The 22,162-nt window shown below is 40.0% G+C and overlaps 2 protein-coding genes and 1 pseudogene across 3 annotated transcripts; 2 read left to right on the top strand and 1 right to left on the bottom strand.

Annotated features, from left to right (window-relative positions):
- Positions 1 to 222: 222 nt before the first annotated feature.
- Positions 223 to 908, top strand: LOC135117709 (uncharacterized; annotated as a pseudogene).
- Positions 909 to 4,723: 3,815 nt separating this feature from the next.
- Positions 4,724 to 18,961, bottom strand: LOC110378169 (nose resistant to fluoxetine protein 6). Of its 2 annotated transcripts, XR_010277073.1 has the most exons (14): positions 18,604 to 18,961; positions 18,086 to 18,383; positions 17,505 to 17,693; positions 17,189 to 17,268; positions 16,801 to 16,994; positions 16,013 to 16,127; positions 14,544 to 14,758; positions 13,967 to 14,154; positions 13,663 to 13,789; positions 11,756 to 11,942; positions 10,679 to 10,821; positions 9,852 to 9,960; positions 4,826 to 4,950; positions 4,724 to 4,742 (listed from the first exon to the last, which is right to left on the bottom strand). XR_010277073.1 is itself a non-coding variant. In XM_064037536.1 (13 exons), the coding sequence occupies exons 1-13, from the start codon at positions 18,788 to 18,790 to the stop codon at positions 4,883 to 4,885; spliced, it is 2,100 nt and encodes a 699-aa protein (XP_063893606.1). In that variant the 5' UTR covers positions 18,791 to 18,961; the 3' UTR covers positions 4,813 to 4,882. The 2 variants fall into 2 exon arrangements, 1 of the variants encoding a protein (XP_063893606.1); XM_064037536.1 differs by lacking the exon at positions 4,724 to 4,742 and having other exon boundaries at positions 4,813 to 4,950.
- Positions 5,087 to 9,717, top strand: LOC110383066 (uncharacterized). The gene is made up of 2 exons (XM_021343786.3): positions 5,087 to 5,617; positions 6,778 to 9,717. The coding sequence occupies exons 1-2, from the start codon at positions 5,473 to 5,475 to the stop codon at positions 9,540 to 9,542; spliced, it is 2,910 nt and encodes a 969-aa protein (XP_021199461.3). The 5' UTR covers positions 5,087 to 5,472; the 3' UTR covers positions 9,543 to 9,717.
- Positions 18,962 to 22,162: the final 3,201 nt, after the last annotated feature.

The following is a 22,162-nucleotide window of genomic DNA, read 5'->3' as shown; positions in this document are numbered from 1 at the left end:
GAAAGAGGGGCACAGGGTGGCCACCTGCGAAGCTGCCACCACGCATTGCGCAGTATGCGCTGCCAGTGGTCGTCCAGCCAACCACGTGATGGCGGGCAGGGAATGCCGACCGCCACTAAAGAAGGGCAAACCGCAGGCGCCGGTGCGGCCTGCCGCTGCTGCCGCCACTGAAACTCCAGTTCCAGTGCCGGCCACCGAGGGTAGCGCTATGAACACCGACTAATGGCTGGACAAAGACGACGCATTCTTCAAGCGAACATCAACCACTGCAGAGCAGCCCAGAGCCTGCTGGTCCAAACCTTTGCAGAGTGGTTGGTGGACGTGGCGGTTATCGCCGAGCCGTACTCTGTCCCTGGCAGCTGGCTGGGAGACGACAACGGCTCGGTTGCATTGATGGCGCGATCTTCCACGGACTCTCCTCCCCTCTCGCTCTTAGAGAGGGGACCAGGATACGTAGCCGCTGCGTGGGGTGACATAGCCCTTATAGGGTGTATTTCTCAAACCGCCCTCTCACGGACTTCGAGAACTTTCTAGAGGTCCTCGCTAGGGTGGCAGGCGGAATGGTACAGCACCGGGTGTTGGTCTTGGGCGACTTTAACGCCAAGTCGATAATATGGGGTAACCCGACCACCAATGCCCGAGGACGAGAGGTTGAAACCTGGTCCGTGTCATCCGGTCTGTCCCTCCTGAATAGAGGAACAGTACACACCTGCGTGCGGCGGCAGGGGGGCTCCATCGTGGACCTCGCCTTTGCATCCCCTTCCTTGGCAGCCTGTATAGTGGACTGGCGGGTGGAGCTGGTGGAGACGCTGTCCGACCACCGATACGTGCGGTTTGATGTTTCCACCCCGGGCCCCAGGGGACCCAGGAGGGTCGGTCGCACTTCCCACGGTGGGCGCTCTAGATAGGGAGGCCGCCGTAGAGGCGGCGTTCGTCCAGGACTGGCTGTCCCCTTCTGTCGGAGTCCGTGATGTGGACGCCACAGCGGTCCAGTTAAGGGTATCCCTGACCGAGATGTGCAACTCTAGCATGCCTCGGTCTCATCGTCCGCCACCTAGACGTGCCGTTTATTGGTGGTCGGAGGAATTGGGGGATCTACGGGCCGCCTGTGTGGCAGCCAGGCGGGCCTACACAAGAAGCCGGCGGCGGCGCCTTCGCGACCTTGACAACGAGGACCGCCTATATGCAGCCTACATAGAGGCTAAGTCGACACTGACGGCGCGAATGGGCACAGCCCAGGATCGCGCGAGGGCGGAAATGTTTGAAGGTTTAGACATTGACCCCTTTGGGAGGCCGTACAAGGCCGCATGCAACAAACTGCGCCCGTACGGTCCCCCCGTTGCCGAAACCCTCGAGCCATCTTTGCTGGATGGGGTTGTCCAGTCCCTGTTTCCACGCAGGGACAACTTCACCCCACCAGTGATGAGCGCCCCGCGGGGTGCAGCTCCGTCAGCCGAGGAGGTCCCGCTTGTTACGGAGAACGAGGTAGAAAGGGCGGCTTCCTGTCTCAGGGGGAAAAAGACGGCCCCAGGTCCGGACGGCGTCCCCGCAAAGGTGATAGCCATCGCCACCTCCCAGATGGAAGAAAGGTTTCGGGACCTCTTCAGTGAGTGCCTCACGTCTGAGAGGTTCCCGAAGCCATGGAAGGAGGGCCAATTGTGCCTTCTTCGTAAGGAAGGGCGACCGGCGGACTCCCCATCGGCATACCGACCCATCGTTTTACTGGATGAAGTCGGTAAAATGTTCGAGAGGATCCTCGCCGCCCGAATCAACAGGCATTTGAGTACAATCGGCCCAGATCTAGCGGACGCCCAGTTCGGTTTTCGAGCTGAGCGTTCGACAGTTGACGCACTATCCCGACTCAAGGATCAGGTGAAGGAGGCGATGGATGCGGGGGATGGACTGTTGGCTGTGTCATTCGACATAGCCAACGCCTTCAACTCTATTCCCCACTCCACTATACTGGAGGCCCTCCGCTTCCATGGGGTGCCTCTGTATTTGCGGGGACTTTTGGCGGACTACCTGAGGGACCGCACTGTCCTTCTTGTGGATAAGACGGGCCAGCTCCGACGTTACGGCGTCGAGTCCGGTGTCCCACAGGGCTCTGTTCTGGGGCCACTCCTGTGGAACATCGGATTCGACTGGCTCTTGCAGAAAACCTCCCCGTGGCACGTCTGTCATCTGCTATGCAGACGACACCCTTCTGACTGCCCGGGGGAGAAATTTTGCAGAGGCGGCCAGCTTGGCCTCGGCGGGCGGTTCACTAGTGGTGGACAGAATCTCCCGCCTAGGGCTGACGGTGGCGCTGCAAAAGACCGAAGCCGTGTTCTTCCACGGGCCTCGGCAGCACCAACCGCCCGACGCTCATATCCATGTGGAGGGTGTCCGCATTGGGGTGCAGCCCCAGATGAAATATCTGGGCATAGTCCTCGACAGCAAGTGGCACTTCAGCGCCCACTTCAGCGGGTTGTCGACGCGCTTAGTGAAGACCGCGGGCGCCCTCTCTTGGCTCCTCCCGAACATCGGGAGGCCCGGCGATCAATGCCGTCGTCTATACGCCGGCATACTCAAGAGTGGCCTGTACGGGGCCCCAATCTGGGCAGACTCACTGTGCAGACGGAGAAACGCCGGTGCCATCCGAAGGCCACAAAGGGTCATTGCGCAGCGGGTGGCGAGGGCGTACCGTACAGTGAGCTTTGCGGCGGCGTGCGTTCTGGCGGGAACCCTCCTGGGAGCTCGAGGCTTGGGTGCTCGCCAGAGTGTACGACTGGAAGGCGGCGCAGAGGGCACTAGACCGGCACCCGGACCCAATAGAACGGGAAGAAGTTCGGGAGGAAGCGAGGGATTTAATAACTGGCCACTGGGCCGAGGATCTTGCCTCGGCAACGTTCGGTCGCCGGACGTTGGATGCCATCGGGCCTGTCCTAAACGGCTGGCTCGATCGGCGGCATGGCTGCCTCTCGATGCGTCTGGTGCAGGTGCTGTCCGGCATGGCTGCTTCGGATCGTACCTGCACCGGATTGGGAGAGAGACTCCACAGTGCCATCACTGCGAAGCCGAGGTGGATTCGACAGAGCACACACTCGAGGTGTGCCCATCATGGACTGAACCCCGCCGCACCCTGGTGGCAGTGGTCGGGGACGACCTCTCACTTCCCAGCGTGATTTCTGCCATGCTGCGAAGTGAGGAGGCATGAAGCGGTGGCCTCCTTCTGTGAGGACGTCATGACACAGAAGGAGTCAGCGGAGCGCGTGCGGGAGCGACCCTCTCGCGGCGCCGCACCGCAGACGAAGGGGTGGAAGACGGCGAACACAACGCCCGTCCCCATCCGCCCTGGGGGTGATCAGCGGGCGACAGGCGCGGGGGTGCCACCGCCTGCATTACAAGGATTGCCCCTTGTGCTCCGGCCATCATAGGGATCCCTCCTCACTGTGGGGAGGCATGAGGGGCCTGCCGTGAGGCGGGCAATCGCCGGAGGGGGACTGGACGCCATAGATTCCCAGACCCCCCCCACTCAGGCGAGGTCGGAGTGCCGCTGGGCCTTTTTAGTGGGTATACCGGGAACGTCTTTACCGGGGAGTCCCACATACCCCTCTCTCGTCCCCCGACGGGAAGGGGATGCGTAATAGCATTTTTAGCCCAGCGACAACAAAAAAAAAAGGGTTAGCAGTCCTGCTCGGAGGGTAGGTGCCTCGTGGTAAGTGGCGAGTGGGCCGGTGATGCTGGATCCACAGGGAGCGCGTGATCTGCGTTTAAAGTCCGCCGAGGTATCCTCCCTCACCCTTCAGCCGCTCATGTACCTGTTGCCCTCTTGTTGAGATTTAGCGACTGATTCCCGGGCGCCCAGTAAGTGAGGTGGCGAGTCTCCACCTGCCATTTTTACATGTATTTAATACATTGTCATCGGCAGGTGCCATAGTTCCCGTAGTTGCCCCATTCCTAGTCCATTAGCATCCCATCACTCAGTTTCATCATCAGTTTTCATCCATAGTTAGCAATAGTTTAGAACAGAACCGGGGATTGTCCTTGGGTACATTCTATTTTGTATACAGGGATAATCGTCGGTATTGTGTCACCATTTCATTAAAGTTGTCTCAAAAGGGCTTCAGCGTGTTGGCTTCGGCCCCACATTCGCCTCCCAAAAATCCGGGACTCTATAGTCCCGAGGTCTGCTATAGACATACAAATAAATATAATATAATAATAAAATAAATAGAGACGTCATAATTTTTTATGAAAACAATTTGATTGAGATGGTCTCTTTTATGATAGACTATAAGCATTATCAGACTATGTATATATAGCAAGCAAAAGGTTGTTGCAAATTTTGTTGTTGTATCCAAAATAAGGATGTATGTAATGTAGGACGTCTTCAGGCACGGTGGAGTGATGACTTGCGCAAGACGGCTGGCAGGAGCTGGATGCGAGAAGCCGAAAATCGATCTCAGTGGCGTGCACTTGGAGAGGCCATGTCCAGCAGTGGACTGCGATAGGCTGATGATGATGATGATGATCCAAAATGAAAGTCTTCTTTCCATGCGGATTAAAAAGCATCAAAATTTTCGTCCTAACAAGAGTTAGCAGTTTGCATTTATAAAAGCCTACTTACGTCTAAAAAAATATCAATTTATTTATATTCTATTTTTTTATAAATTGTCTGAATTAAAATGGTTTAGAAACAAAACATGAGTTTGCAGTTCCGTCGTGACGCTATGAAAATAAAGTAAAATAGTTTATTAAATTAATGCTCAATCCTTCTCCTTGTGAGAGGAGGCCTGTGCCCAGCAGTGGGACGATAAAAAAGGCTGTAAGAAGTTTATTAAATAACTTTAATAAATAAATATCACATCGGTATGTACAAGTAGCCAGTCGTCAATATATTTCACGAAATTTTTTCAACATCTTTCGTTGGATCTTCATCTATTTCCTTTCTATGTGGCTTCTTACCTCCTGTAAAGTAAATAAATAAAATTATAGCTACCACAGCACCGCCAGCTAATTACAGCTATATTTTAGAAAACATTAAAGAAAATTATTTACAAAAACAATGCATTTTTTATCCTTGATAAATGGGCTAACACCAGGCCCGGTCTGGCCAGGGCGGCTGGTCGGCGATCGCCGAGGGCCTCCGGCTCAAGGGGGCCTCCAAAAGCCAAAAAATTCAAGTATACAAAAGTTTTTTCATTATAAAAAATTATTTTGTTTTACTGTTCCACAGCGACGTAATACAGCAAAAACAATTTTAAATAAACAGTAACCTACTTTTTATTAAATTACAGCTAAGGTTAACCTAGGTATATTAAAAAAGTAATAGTAAGTCGCTCGGTGCTCGAAGTACTCGGTCACCCCCCCGCGCGCACCTGCATGTCGCGTCGTAGCTGTTTGCTGTCAGTTGAATTGACCTGCTGTCGGTGAGTTGATGTGCGTTGTGAGTTTGTTTGAAATTTAAAGGTGAATTTTTCAGTTTATAAAATGAAACGTGTGCACCCAAGTGGTGCAAGTAAAAGAAAAAAGAAGGAGAGGAAATCTTTCGAAATAAAACAAAGTTCACAAAGTTTGAATTTATGGTTAGCTGGTTCCAGTTCCAATCCAGAAAACATTGAAAAAACGCAAACAGGTAGGCGGAAATATCAGAAGATTTTTATGAGCATATTATAAGCCCTTAACTTAAAATACTTTTGATTTGTTGCTAAAGTAAATTTTTGGAGTAAAATGTGTGATAAACAGTAAATGTGATTCATACATAGATGTATTCAAAATATAAAAAAATCGGACGTTCTTTTTTACTGGGTATGGCAAAAACTCCCTTAAATCATTAACTATTGTTGTTGTATAAAAACTAGGTACTATTGGTCATATTTTTTAAATTTAAGACTTAAAGCAATTTTAAGAATAGGCCTTCACATATTATTGCAGCTATAAGTTAAATACAAATTAAAACTTATTGATACCTTAGTGTAGAATCATAAATACTGTAAAAAAATTTAAATTGATTGTAATTTTCATATATATTTATGAACTTTGCAACAGATCCATAATCAGGTGAATGACCTTCCGTTTAGTTGACAGGATGTTTACGCATCGCCACCGACGCGGACGCCATCGCATCTTATCAGTGAATTTCGGACTCGGATTGTTCCCAGTTCTACCCACCCCTCTACCCCTCACCCCTCTCAACTTTACCCAAATGCACTCTGAAATAGTTTCCTCCAGTTTTTGCCGTTGTTAGTGCTCTCTTTCATTCATTTAAGCCTGAAGATGTGTTCATTTATTTGATATTTACCCGACGTCATTTTCAGCTCTATAAGAGAGCCAATCCTACTACTATTATAAAGGCGAAAGTTTGTAAGTATGGATGTATGGATGTTTGTTACTCTTTCACGCAAAAACTACTGAACCGATTTCAATGAAATTTGGCACATAGGTAGATTATTACCGGGACTAACACATAGGATACTTTTTATTCAGGAAAAATTATATGTTCCTGAAGGAGTCCGATATAACCGAAATCCACCCGGGCGAAGCTAGGGGCAGAAGCTAGTCTTATTATAATGCTTAACTTTCCGAATTTCCATGACCGTTATTAAAGTTTATTATGAATAATTTTAATAATACTTAGTTTTCTATATTGTTTTGGGGACATTTGCCACGCCTACGATTGTAAGATTAAATTATTTTAAAAGGCTAATGTAAACAGAATAATTGTTTAAGATGTTTTGTATAAGACTACTGTATTTCGTATTATTTTGCACCCACGATGTTATTACTTATTTTCAGGAAACGAAGATCAAATTGAGCCTCCTTCAATCCAAGCAGAGGCTACTGTAGCTACATCGTCGGGTGGGAGTGAAAATAAGAGGGAAGAAACTACTACTAGCAATCAAAATTTTCTAGACCTAAATCTAGACCACCCCAAACCGTCGTTGACGCATTTCGACAGGGATTCGTCAATAAGCTCTGACTCTGATTCAGAAATCAGCGATGAAGAATCTAAACAAGACACGCTTGATGCTTCTAAGAAAAACCTTGGTTGTTTCATATGTCCAAATGAAAGTGATCACATTGGAATAAAAAAAGCTTTTATGGAAAAACATCCAATCCAAGTTCATGAGGGAAAAGGAGTTAAACTTCCGTTTGATCCATCCAAACTCTACTATCGTCTTTTGCCGAATGGAGAAAAAATACACAGAAAATGGTTATCTTATTCCATTGAGCTCAACAAAGTATATTGTTCTTGTTGTATGGCTTTCGGAGGCAAGGATAACAGAGATTCCACATTTATTACTGGACATGATGTTACACCAAAACACATTTATAAATCGCTGGAAACTCATGAAAACTCCCATTATCATGAACTTGCGGCCAAGACAGCTTTTCAATGCCTAAAAGGTCGTGATATTGAGAGTCTTCTAGCGGGACACCAATCTAAACAACGGGAAAGAGAAGTTCACACAAGAAGATTAGTTGTTCATCGTTTGATTGACATAGTTTTATTTCTGGGTAGACAAGGCATTGCTTACAGAGGGGACAAAGCAGAAGGGGCCTACTCACTTGACTCTGTAGAAAATCATGGTAATTTTCTCGAACTTGTCATGATGGTTGCAAACTATGACGTCATTTTACAAAACCATGTGAAACAGTGCATTGAGGAGAGTAAGAAACATAAACAAAAAACAATTGAGAAAAGAAAACTTGTCGGAAAGTCAACCAAAAGACAGTACGGGCGAGGCTCTTTGATCACATTTTTGTCCAAATCGTTTATAAACAAGTTAATTAAAACGATTGCTACAATTGGACGTAATATCATATTGAAAGACCTCAAAGATAGTATTATTTACAGCGTGATGGTAGACTCTACCCAAGATGTGGCAGTGATGGACCAATTAGCTATATGCGTACGCTACGTTGTCCAAGGAAAGGTTTATGAAAGGCTACTAGAGATGACTGTTATTGATGACTCTAGTGGACAAGCATTGTACGAGCGAATAACATCGGAATTAGCAAAGTACGGAATTCAAGCATCAAATATAGTTGCGTGTTCATTCGACGGGGCAAGTAATATGAAAGGGTGTTACAATGGCTTACAGGCTCACTTCAAAAAGGCAAATGAAAATATGATTTATACTCACTGTATGGCTCACGTGTTAAACTTAGTAGTAGCTGACTCGACAGTAAAGTTTCTTCAAGCAGAAAACGTATTTGGATTGGTAGAGGAATCTGCAGTTTTTCTGAGTACATCTTACAAACGAATGGCAGTGTGGGAGAAAGAAACAAAAAAACAACATACCGCCCACGACAAACTTTATAGACTGCAAAAAATAGGAGCCACTAGGTGGTGGAGTAAACATAAGGCTCTGTCATCGATAATTGATGAAAGTGTTTTAAGGAGCGCGGAAATTGCCACGGACAAATTAACTAACGTCATTACCGTATTCAAAGAAATATCTGATGGTAATTTTGATTGCAAATCCAGATATATGGCCAGAAATTTGGCAAGTCAATGGGCGAAATTTGAAAACCTATTTATTTCATTCGTTTTACTAGATATGTTTCTTGTTATAACGCCTGTTTCGAAATATTTGCAAACTAAAACATTGGACTACGCTATTGCTTGGGATTTGGTTCAAACACTACTTAAACAGATCAATGAAAAAAGAAATGACAAACATTTTGAATTTTTGTACACGAAAACAAAAGAGTATGCGACTGCTGTTAACAGTAAATTGGAAGATAGCAATATTGATTTGGAATTACAATTGGACTTTACGGAAAGAAGAATTTCAAAGAAAAAACGAATGCCTGGGGAACAATCCAGTGATGATGCTCCTGAAATATCAGCAGCTCAACATTTCAAGCATGTATTTTTCAATATGTTAGACTGTGCTAGAATAAGCATAGAAGAAAGATTTTGCCCCAACAGAGAAATTTTAGAGGACCTTTCTTGGTTAAATCCAAGAAAATTTAATGACATAATGACGACAAAAGACTTTCCGGCTGGAGTCCTCTCTTGTATCTCAAAACTTTGCAATGTTGAAAGAAGTATATTATTAATAGAACTTAAACAATTTGCAGATCAGTACAAAAGTTTCATAAAAGTTGTAAAAACTCAAGATGAACAGATCCCAGACGAAGAATCAAACAAAGCAGAAGAAATTTTAAAAGACCGTGAACTCGATTCGGAACCTGAATCAGAAGAAGACAATTTTCGTGGTTTCTGCAATGACAGTAAAAAATGTTTCAAGTGTTTGTCATGCGCCTTCTCAGTTATTTTTGAACTCTCTGGATCAGGATTGTTCACTAACTTATATGTAGTTTATAAATTTATCCTAACGATACCCTGTACACAGGTTACATGTGAACGGGTTTTTTCGAAGTTAAAAATAATTAAGAATCGTCTTAGGGCTAGTTTAGGCCAAGACCTTATGTCTAGCCTTATTTTTATGAACATAGAGAGAGACTTGTTTTCTGACATCGACAGAGAAGAAATCATTAATGTCGTGGCCAGTAGTAGTGACGAACTTAAAAGAAAACTGATGGGATAGGCTAGGCAATCGTTAATAAGGCTACTATCACTATGGTAGGAATTTTTGTCGTCTTTCTACGGTTAACACAATTTTTTTTTAACTTCTTTATGTAATAATTATTTATGTTATGGGGGCCTCAAATCACCATCTAGCCGAGGGCCTCCAATGGAGCCAGACCGGGCCTGGCTAACACAAAGATTTTTTCAAATCAGGCAAGTCGGTAAACGGGGTAAGTCTCAAAATTCACATGTTCTTTAGCTTTTTACAGTAGATATAGGTTTTTAGTGTATATAATATGTAGGTATGTTAAATGTACGATATATGTACCTCCTCCTAATAAAATCTTGAAGAGCGTAGAACACGGAGCATCGATTAATAAAACTAAGAAGAATGTCACCGCAAACGCTAGCGAGTAGTGCGCTAAGAACTTGAATACCTGAAACAAACATAAAAGGAAATTAATAAAGTTACACTATCTATCTAATAAAAAAACCGTATCAAAAACCGTACCTAATGAATATTCGCGACCGAGCAGTCAGCGATCATGATTTGTATACCAGTCTTCCTTTTCCATCCTCCGAGCCTTTTTCCCAACTATGTTGGGGTCGGCTTCCAGTCTAACCGGATTCAGATGAGTACCAGTGCTTTACAAGTAGCGACTGCCTATCTGACCCTCAACCCAACTTACCCGGGCAACCCACCAGTCTAACCAAGGGGTGGTTAGACTGGTGTCAGACTGACTGGCTTCTGACTACCCGTAACGACTGCCAAGGATGTTCAATGACAGCCGGGACCTACAGTTTAACGTGCCATCCGAAACACAGTCATTGGTGTCTAAGATAAACTTAGAAAGTACATACAAACTTAGAAAAGTTGCATTGGTACTTGCCTGACCTGGAATCGAACCCGCGCCCTCATACTCGAGAGGTTGGTTCTTTGCCCACTAGGCCACCAGTCTTCCTTTTCATTACTCTAATTATTGATGAAGACTTCATGAAATTCATTTGAGTTTACCGAAAATAGACAAACGCTCCGTAGACCTTATTTTTTTCTTATGTACGAATTTTCCTTTACCCGTTCTTAAATACCTATACCTAATTAGGGTACACATAAAATTCTTGATATTACCAATAATTAACTAACCAAATACTTACGTAAGATTTAACAGAGAAGAATGGAGGCGTTATAGCGCTAAAGTTGACAGCATTCATGAGCCCGTAGTGGAACAGATATATACCATACGACATTCGAGATTGCAACTTCCATACGCTTAGTGAAAGGAACCAGTTTATAGGACCTGAAACATAAAAATAAGTAACATTAGATGATGATTATAAAGCAATTATCATCATCTGACTAGCCTTTTCCCAAGAAGGTTAGGCTTCTATTCTTAACCAGATGCAGCTGTTTACCAGTGTTTTACATGGAATGACTGCCTATCTAACTTCCCCAACTTCTAGTTCCCTATGCAACCCGATAAGACTGTTTTGAGTTCTATGTACCGTGAAAAATTCTAAGCCGAGACCAATTCAACTTACCTTCCGAATCTCGGATGAACTGGTCATATCTAGAAGATCACTCATACAATTCTCTAGATCTGTGTATGAAAATCGGCCAGACAAACCGATTCAATTTGCCATTAATAATAGTGAAAATGTTTTCTAGTTGCTATGTTTACGTAGAATGTTCAGATTGCAAAAGTCGAATTTTAGTGATCGTCCAATTTTTTTCTCTTCAAATCATTTTATCATTCAGCTCAGCCGCGCCCGAGGGAATTACTTCCCTTATGGAAATAAAAATATAGCCTAGCTAGCATTACATTCACAAATAAATAATTTCTTTCTATTGATAAAAACATAGGTACAGTCAGTGAACAGGATCTACCAAATACCTATTATCTCCTACAACTTCACAAACTAAGGAATTATAAATTCGATATAGTGATCCTGGCCGATTTCGGCCACAGCGACTTGGATCTGCTCCTTTTTTGAGAACTTCTTAAGTCAATTTTGGCCGATTAGTAATATCGGTTATCTCGAGAAAGCTGGTGAATTAAGCTTTTGGTACATGCACATTTCGTAAAAATGATTTAGCAATACGGCCACTACTGAGCGCTTCTGAGCTTACCGCATACAAAGACAATGGTCATAAACATTTAAACACAGGTATGTCTCACCCACATTTATGAGACCTCCTTATAGTACTAGTATAGACAAAATATCACCACTTACCTCCATAGCCATTAAAACAAGCGAAAATCATGCATCCAATAAAGAGTCCCCAAAGAGGTCTTATAAAGGAGTTATAAAGACTATCCGCCACTTGATTGTCCCAATCAGCTTGGTTGATAGGATAACTCGTGTATATGATGAACGTTGATAAAGTAAAGCATGCTGCCCAGTAGCATACTGTTCCAATCTGTGTCACAAATAATATAGAAAAAGCATTAAAAATGATGAATAAACGCAGCTACCTATATGTAAATGGATCTGGGGAATAAAAGACCTTTCAAATCACATCCTATATCACAAATTTTACAAAAGAATTATGATTGGATGTTTATTACTCGTTCACGGAAAAGCTACTGAATGAGCAAATCTGGCTTATACATCAAAATAGCCTACTTTAAGTCAGGGCGAGAGAAATAATTCACTCACGCCTCGGGCCCCACGAACCCACGGGCAGTAGATACTCATGAAATAATTAGGTAACATACTTCAATATTTTGCGTCAAAACACTACCTACTTATCAATGAATCGCTTATCTACTAAACCTAAAGCTTATGCAGACGTAAGTTAATCTCGTAAATTAATCTTATCAACATAAATGTGACATTTGAAAGTAATTACAGTAATTCTATCTTCATACCGAGTTAGTTCATTCATTAAAATAAAAGGCAATAAAATAAGTGTTTAGGGAAATCCTCACGTGGATATTATCAGAGATCATAAAACCTTAGGATTTCGATAAAAGCTATCACTACAAAGGCAAAAGTTTTTACGAAATACATTTTGATGGAGTTAGATCGGTTTGTTTTATGAGCATTCTCGCAAACTATTCGATGTCGATCAAACTAGTGAAAAGTTATGGTCCAACTATGTTACATTGTTTTGATTTCGCGAAATTGAATAGTTACTTGACCTATACGATATCTTTTAAAATTCGATTGTATAATAATATAACGAACAACACAGGTTTGTTCTCTCCAAACTTAATGTTAAGTTCAAGCACCATTGAGCGAGCGTGGTGATTAACGATCATTCCTTCTCCGTTGTAGAGTAGAGGTCTAGGCCTTACAGTGAGAAACTAAAAAGGCTGATGATGATGATGTAATTTTTTTATCCGGGTCTCACGGTTTACATTGACGTTAACTCCGCCTGTGCTGCACCCCGCAGCACTGCCGATCCCAAGCCCGGGTAAAGGAGAAGAGTTCTCCGTAGGGCCAACAACCCTACAAGGTAAAAAACCAAACGTTCCGAAGTCCAATACAGAAGGAGGATGATTGTAAAGGAGGCCAAGACCCACAAAGGGTTGTAGAGCCAACGAAAGTAAGAAGTAAGTAACGCGCGTTTAGGGTATAAGTATTATTCCACCACAAATATGAGTATGATATAATTTTTTTGTCCGGGTCTCACGGTTTACATTGACGTTATCAGATAATACAATCGTGGGTAATCGGGGTTAATCGGTAATCGTGCCACTGAAAATAACATAATCTGGATTACGTATACGTGCATAATCAGCGCTCTCTATGAAATTTAGCTTTAGCTTTTATTTTGTTACTAGCATAGCATAATGGACAATACGGTACTTAGTTGAAAACCAGTTTTCAATTCTTTTAATGAACTGTCAAAAACGTTTGCTTTTTGAAATGTGTGAAAATGCAAACTATGACATCAAGCTTATCTAAAAAAACATCACATCGGCAAATGAAAGTAAGTACCTACATTTTGTTATCGATGCTTTACCAAATGAATATGATAGAGTATTCTTTATAGCCATATAATTACCTACCTAATAATATAATCTACTATTAGATGATTATCAAGCTGATTGCAATTTTGAATCTCAAAGTTTCATCCATTATGTAATATAGTTTCCGTACACATATGTACTTATTTTTAAACATAATCGTACCTTTGACATTTCCAGTTTCTTAGTTTTCACAATATAACCGAACAGCATGCCGACAAAGAATGGAGAGGCTCTTGTTAACGTGTTCATGTAATAGTTGACTATGTAGTCGAACATACGGTCAGGTTGCCTGGAAAAAGAAAGTACTTAAGCATGAACTTTTTATTTTCAGTTTTGCCAATATTTCAGTATAAACAGATAAATAAAGAGAAATATATGCAGTATAAACAAATTTACAAAACTTTCTTACATAATTTTACGTATAAAAAAAAACGGGAGCCAACAAAATTGACATACAGGTACTTACCCCATCATAGTAGAAGGAAACTCCTTTATAAAGATGTAAGTAGTAGAAGCTGTGAGGACAGCGGCCAAAACAGATAGTAACGCTGCCCATGCGATTCGCTGCTTGCCCATAAGCACCCAGAATAGGATGATTGGAGACAGAATATGCAGTTGGACGTCTATGGCTAAGTACCACGTTTGGCCGACACACTGAAAATTTTGAAAATAGATCTATCAACTTATGTTGATTATGTATGTGTATTATTAGTATAAAGTAAAACCTTAAAGTATTTTTAAGAGCAGTAAGCATCAACCGGTAAAGAGATCATCAACGTTTCAATTCGAGCTGTACAATATAATTTGTCCAAAACTATGTACTGCATCACCCACTGATCGGAATGATCATGTCATGAACGGTACGGCTACAACCTATTGAATCCTTTAGTTCTTTAGTAAAGTTACATGATTGATTAGATACTCTGACAATACAATGACATAAGGTACATTGACAATAGAATAAGATTCGCACGCAATGCATACCTTTTGAGTGGTCTACATTTAAAATGAGCCAGGCCTACCCTTGCTCCAACCGTACTTACCGTAAAAGTAGGATTCATATAATTCTGCATATGCAGTAAGGTAGACCACCAATAAGTTCTGCATCTATTGACTTGATCTTCCACCATCTCCCATACAGGGCCATCAGCCATGCGGTGCAAGTACGTAGCTTCGAAGAGCACAGCCACAGCCAATAGGGGAAACATGCGTAGGAGTCGATTCAGCCAAAACAAGTGGATGTTTTTGAGGAGTTGCACTGAAATTATGGAAAAAATTCTTTGGGTATAAGCTTGATAAGGATAAGATAAAAAGTGGTGTCTTAAAGTAAATATTAGATAGAGAAGTATCATTTGGACCTGCTTTGAAATTAATAATATATCAAAATTTATAGTCATCAAAAATGGTATAAAAAATGGTCTTATTAGGTAAATACAACTGTTTTCACTTTGCTTTCTTTCTTTTAAATTAAATCTTTATGCAGTAGGTACTTTTAATTAAATTAATTGAGATAAAAATCATACGTAGACTTGTGAAATATTCAGTATCGTCCCACATTGATTAAAATACCTTTAATGAAATAATTACTCAGATAGCGAAATTGATTGAGGAATTTTTATTTATCAACATTAATGGTTTCGAAACCTCAAGTTTTCGTAAACAATACAGTTTCGACGGTAATATATCATCGTGTGACATTTTTATCATTTTTTACGGAAAGTTCCCAATTAATCCAATTGTTTTATCATTTCGAAATGTTAATATTTCGTAATATTGTTTCCTGTGCCCGCGGCGCGCCGCTAAATCAGTGTTTCAATTACTTATTTCCTTATCAGTCTTTATAATACGTTTTCTCTTGAAACATCACTAAGATTAATAATTATCATCCAAATAATGTTATGAAATTATTGTCCCGCTTAATTTATTTTTTCGATATCGGTGGTTTTCAAAAAGCATGAAAGTATACCACGTGTGGGTTTACATACTACACAGGTGATTTTATGAGTTACTTTTGGTAGAGTCAGAAATGAGACGATTTTTTACCACAAGTAAAAAAATATTCATTTTCAAGCAGTAGTTTTAACAAAACGACGAACAAAATTATAAAAAAACCTGGTATATCAAAACATTGTAAACAATCACGAACTGCTGCGAAATCATGAATAGCAGCCCTCTGATTAATCAGCGGATTTTTTCAGCATGTCTTCTATTTGCCTACTTTTTATTCTATTTTTATTTTATTCTATAAAAATCATTACTGCCAGTAATTTTAACTTTCTATTAGGACGAAAAACGAGGCAAGAGTGATTAAAACGTGTTCGTATGTAAAACGTAACACTAATCTCGAAGCCGTTAAAAATTCGCCAACTCTGACTTTTACTAAGACGGACATTTAATTAACAAGCTCTTAAGAAAACAATCACGAAAGAACTAATCAAATGTTTCTCAATGTTGTTTCTATTTTGGTACTTCGAATTTTGATCAATCATACCAATGCCATATCGTTACTTACTTGAATTGAATTTTCCCAGTGCAGTATAAACGACTAGAAAACCACTCAATGTGAAGAATGTGTCCACTGTAACTGTGGCTGATGTGATCCATAATGATTGCCATGATGTCGCCCACTAAAATATACACAAAAATAACATCATCATCAAAGTCAAAGTCATCATCGTCTTCATCATTCGGCCCTTATCACAATTTCTGACTCAGGGGCCAAAATGACCTTCAGCTTATTTTTATATTATGACTAATCAATCACTCAATCAATCTGACTTGAAACAAACACCTGATTGTATGAATAATAACACATAAACTATTCGATAATATCAAATACTAATAAGAATCTATTAGATTCAGCCCTTATCACAATTTCTTACTCAGAATCGGGCAATATGACCTTAAGCTTACCTATATTTAATTTAAATTATGACTAATCGCTTATAATCAACATTATTAAACGGTAACAGATTGGATTAATAAATAACACTTAAACTCTTCGATATTATCAAATACTAATAAGAATCTACTGGATTCAATTTACAAAGCGTATCAGTGAGATTTGATCTCGATCAATTTACAAACTAAATACTCACTTTTTAATTGCGCCTTTGAAAGTACTGTATTAACTAAAACATCTTTGATAGGTTTACAATAATGAGATTTCCCCACTTCCTCCTACCACCTACTCGAATGTGAATGCCTATCTATCTACATCTTCGATCTCAACTGGTTCTACCGTTTCAACGTAGCCAACAAACACCTTTATAATATTAGAAAAGAATTAGAATCACTTACCGTAAAGGCATCTAGCGGGTTTTGGAAAAACGCTACTGATGAAAAGGTATGTCCTAGGACCACCCATAGCATAGCCATTGCTCTGATGCCATCTAAACACTCTATGCTGTTAGGACTAGATTGGAAATTCATGACGCGACGACCATTCGTGTACACTGAGAAACATCTGCCGATCACGCTCACTGTCTTAGGATCTGAAATAAGTACATTGAATCCTTGAATGGAAGAATCGTATATGGTAAAAAAATAATAATGACAATTTATGCCGATTTTTAATGGATTTTAAGACCGATGAGATGACTTGTTAATCAGAAAAAGACATTTTTGAAAATAAGTTCGAGCCCTAAGAGAATATCACAAAAATAAAATTAATAAATGAAATATGTACCTTTTTTCAAAATAATTGTGTGCCAAATATCGTAGGATGTGCTCACTATAGTTAGTAGTCCAATTATGGAGAAGAGGACACTGGAAAAAAATAAAAAGAATTACAACTAATAGGTACCTAGTAACAGCGCAGTTTAACATCAATAAATTGCATTGCAAGCATCGCACATCATTAAAAAATCACTTATGATATAGCCCGTAACTAACTACATGGTACTTTTTGTGAAAATAAAATCTTTCATTTGAATCCCACAGTCTCTAAAACCACTACCCCTTTCAAAATTTTCTATACACCATGTAGTTACAGATTTACTTACACAATGACTGTATCACCAGGTACCCAAGGTTTGTCATCAGGCAGACGGCAGAAATCATCATCGTATTGGAAGCCTACAGCAGTCATGTTGAACATGAAAGAGTTGATCGCTTGTTCCGTTGTGCAAGGCTTGGGGACACAGACGGCTAGCCGGAATGTAAGCGACGCCAACGGGTTGTTTGGTGCTAGCCTACAAATAAACAAATTAATAACATCAAGAATTTCAAAAATGCGGCTAATTTTAGAGAAATCACAAAATTTTGTTTCTAAATTGTTATTGAATTTTTGAGACTCTTTTAGGGTCCCAAAGCCTCGACGAGGACCCGGCGGTGCCCTTCCCAAGCAGAGCATCCTTGGTTTCGGGTAGACTAAGGTGTTGGTCGTCTTGATGTTTTAGTTACCGACAGCTACCCTACAATTTGTTGATTATTGACAATCCGATTCACGCAAAACTAGCTCACTGTATCGTTAGGTCTAGCAGTTTTCGGCTTGGATTTGGATTATGGGGATTACATAATATTAATATAATCACAATAAAATCCGCAAAAGTAGTTATATTTAAGTTAATTATAGTTAAATTACCTGTCAACATCAATAGCACCAGTCAAGGCATTCATTCCATTTTTCATAGCATAAAAGTCTCTTAAACTCTTTATCGTCTCACTGTCCAAGCGTAGGTTATTAGGGTTGAAATTCGTCTCAGAATTCATCCATGGCGTAACAAAAGTCTGATTTAAAGGTACTCGTATCATGCAGTACTTTCCTTGTAATTCAGTATCTGCTATATTTTGGTTCAAGCCAATACATTGGTGGTAGTTGCCCATGTCCATAGTGTTCCCTTCTAGAACTCCTCTGGGGACCCTCATGCCGGCGTCCGCAACTGTTTTGAAAAAAGAAAGCACCATTTTAAGAATCGATTATTTGCTTATTTCCATAGCAGCTTTTTTTTCGAAATTCCGGCTTCACTTAAAATTCAAAATGAAAACGATTTTTGTCACACTAAATTGAAGGTTTAAAGAGAACCTTGCTTAATTTTTTAAAATAATTTAATAGTTAAAAGAAAGTTAAGTGTCACTTAGTAGAGTCAAAATTGTACTTACAAAACAAGGATATCAAAGTGTTATTTCTAATTATTTGTATTTGTTGATCACATAATTCTGCATCCAGCACTTCTTCATAAAGATCTTTATTAAACGCTTCATTTCGTACCGGCAACACTATAGACCCTTTTACTAAATTAATAACTACCACGTTAACAAATAAACTTAAAAATAATTTAAAATGCATTTTGAATTTGCAATTATCACAGATTTTGTATCATTAATTACGCATTTATTGGTTATTTTTTTTCCTTTTTCAAGTTTGATAATTTATTTTACAAAAATATGCACACAATTTTTTATAATTGTTTTCTTTATTAACGGACTATCACGATCAAATAACAGGAGCCGTTTGATTATTTGAAGACATTTACTTTTTAATTATGCCGGCTAATCTAATCAATATGCTGCGTCATTTGATTCACGAAGAAAGATTTTGAACATTGATTTCTAGATTATTTGGGGGTGTTGACCCGCGTTAAAATAGTCATGATTCCAAAGGTATCGAAAAAAACCATGATCTATTTTTGGTGGTGACTTCAACTGATTATTTTGGAAGTACCTAGCATGTTTATCTTCTGGTCATTATCTATGCACTGAAATGCACTTTTTTATTTTTTCTTAATCAGACATTGCATTTTTGCTTACCTACATGTTTAATGCTATGTACCCACCTAGGTATTAAAATTATGAATGAAACCAAAAAAATTGACAGCTGGTTCAAAAACCATAAAAAATGAGCAAAAGCATATTATTAAAGGCTACCTCTCCGTAGCCCCGTAATAATTTTGTTCGTAAAGAAAGCTCCCAAAGTCCACTGGGAAGAGAAGAGCCTATCCTACTTATTGGTATTCTGAAAACTTGTCTTTGATTTTCTATTGAAGGACGAATCTGAAGGGAATATCCTGATGCCACCAAGTCGTGCATAAGTACCTATGTACCTACAGCAACGGGGATCGTATTGTTTGGTATTGCCAATATATAAGTCTCCTCATCATATCCAGAGTCTTCGCCCAACTGTTGGGATCGGCTTCCAGTCTAACGAACCCACGCAATGATAAGTAGATAATTTGAGTCATATTTGATTTTCTGTCTACTGTTACTGTTTGTTTTTACTTTTGTTGTAATTTTACTAATGTATCTCGTAAGTTTGCAAAAAATACCTAAATATGTTATTTTCTTCAAAATACTATCTATCTAGGAACTAATCGATACCTAAGCATAGTTCTAATAAAGCTACTTCTAGGTCGATTCCGGCTTAACAGAACATTTCCTTGAGTTAAATTATCTTTTTTTTGTTTATAATATGAAAGTAGGTGAATGTACGATAGAAATACTGTACATACCTTTTGGATCTGCAGGACACGAATCATGAATCATGAAGGCATAGCTGTAAAAGATGGAAATCATAATTTTAAGATTTAAACACGCAGGTTGAATATTGTTTAAGGAATATTCTTGCAATAGCAGTTCGCGAACAAGATGAAAACAATTATGAACTCGATACTTCCCGCGTTTTCACCCACATACCAGGAAAACTACTGCCCGTACCTACCCGGATAAAATATTGTATTTATTTTATTAGGAATTCCAACAAGAAATACACAACTTTATTCATAAAAATATACAAACACAACCATGCCTCACTTATAGGAATCCACATCAGGCGTAGACCATGTAGTTAACAATAACATAATATAAAGATCAAAAAGCGACATAAAAAAATACATTTTTTTTACAAGCGGTGATGCACATATATCTGCGAATATAGCCCATGCCACCCAAAATTGTGTAGCTTCTCAACAGTAAAATTAATCACACATTAATTTTAATAACATTTTAGTACCTAGAGATGATTCAGATGATTGAAATCTCACGCGTTTCCTGGGATTACTCATGAAAAATTGAAATCGCCTCACCACTCCGAAATAAATTGATTGATTGTTTTTTTATTTATTTAAATAGTTTGTACCTACCTACATTATCGATACGATAATTGGATAATAATTTAACATTCCGGTTAGGTATACAAAGGTAACCTATGGAAATGCTTCGATACGGCCGCTTATTACCATCTAGGTACCTAATTATTGTTAAGTGCCTCTAGATCTTATCTTCATATTTATTCTAAAGAGTTTTTGGTATTTCCTTCTAGGTACCTAGTTACACGTGCTGAAAGTGAGATAATGGGCTACTAGGAGGTCGTAAACTAGGTAGGCAAGTACCAACAAGGAAACGTGAGAGAGACATAAGGCGTAGGACATTATTAAAGGGTATAATTTAGACGGCCACCAAAAATATTTTTAAGACTCTAGGCCTAGGCACCAAATAAAATAAACAACTCCAAAAAAAATCAATTGACTTTATTATGAGGGCCCTAAACGATCCAAATTATGATCCAAAATAAATGAAATAACATCAGAAAAATCACAAACCTTGCACAAATATTATTTTTGGTTCCTAAAATGGATCAACGGTCACCAAATTCTATCCAACTCAAAGATTAATATTACTACCAAAAATAATAATAGTTGTAGTCTTGTCTGCCCTACCCCTAGAGTGCAATTCAAAACCGCGTAGGCGCGGAGGGGCGAGGCGGCCTGCGAGCTGAGGCGCGTGGTGAGCGTGAAAACCATCTGCGACGATAAGCTCGCATGGGACCGCCAGCGCCCCGCAGCGCGGGAGCCGTGACAGAAGCCATGCTTGCTGCATGTTTCGTGCTTACATTTTAAACGTACTGAGTTACACCCAAATTCATATAACAATAAATAAGCGACGTACATTTGGGAACCCTAGTACCTATATTACCTAATTGGTATTTGGGAAATATTCTAGCGATCGGTAGCTTTTTTAGCCTAGTAAAAATTATCAAATTAGAAATCATGGTATTACATAGGTAATTGGTAACAGCTAAGTAGTGACCATATATAATATTTAGTCTAATTGTATTTTTAAGGCGTCCATATATTTTTATGCAAGACAATAATAGGAAAAAATGGATTTATTACATAATATTTTAGGAAACGTTATTTGGTGACGATTAATCCATTTTGGTCACCGTTTAGAATTGTTTGGTTGCGAAATACGTAAGTAGGTAGGTACCTACTTTTTGGGCGGTGTTTAAACACAAGCCATTATTAAATATACATAAGTACTTTTTATACAACTTACCACAGGAGACGGAGAGAAGAGACGATGAAAGAGCAATAATAATTTAATTTATCAACTACACTAATTTTATTTTTCTTTTCCCGCGCTTTTCTTAAAAATTTTGACAGGTAGAAATCATAGTCAAACAAAGGCACTACTTACCATAAACTAAATAAAAAAAAATAAAACTAAATAAGTTGAAATATAACTTTTTGAACCATAACTACCAACATGATTTTTAGCGTACCCAAAGGGCAAAACGGGACCTACTGGATTTCGCTGTTATTACCTAAGTATATTATATGATTAAGTATTTATGTTGCCGCTAATTATTTAAGGGGTCTCCGGGGACGTTATGTACAAAGAATTGAGACTTGATAAATAAACAAAGATTTACTTCTCACAGCGT

Source organism: Helicoverpa armigera, chromosome 13, assembly GCF_030705265.1.
Source record: "Helicoverpa armigera isolate CAAS_96S chromosome 13, ASM3070526v1, whole genome shotgun sequence".
Taxonomy (NCBI): Eukaryota; Metazoa; Arthropoda; class Insecta; order Lepidoptera; family Noctuidae; genus Helicoverpa; species Helicoverpa armigera.
The sequence above is the reverse complement of the archived record's forward strand: the minus strand, read 5'-3'. Positions and strand labels throughout refer to the sequence as shown.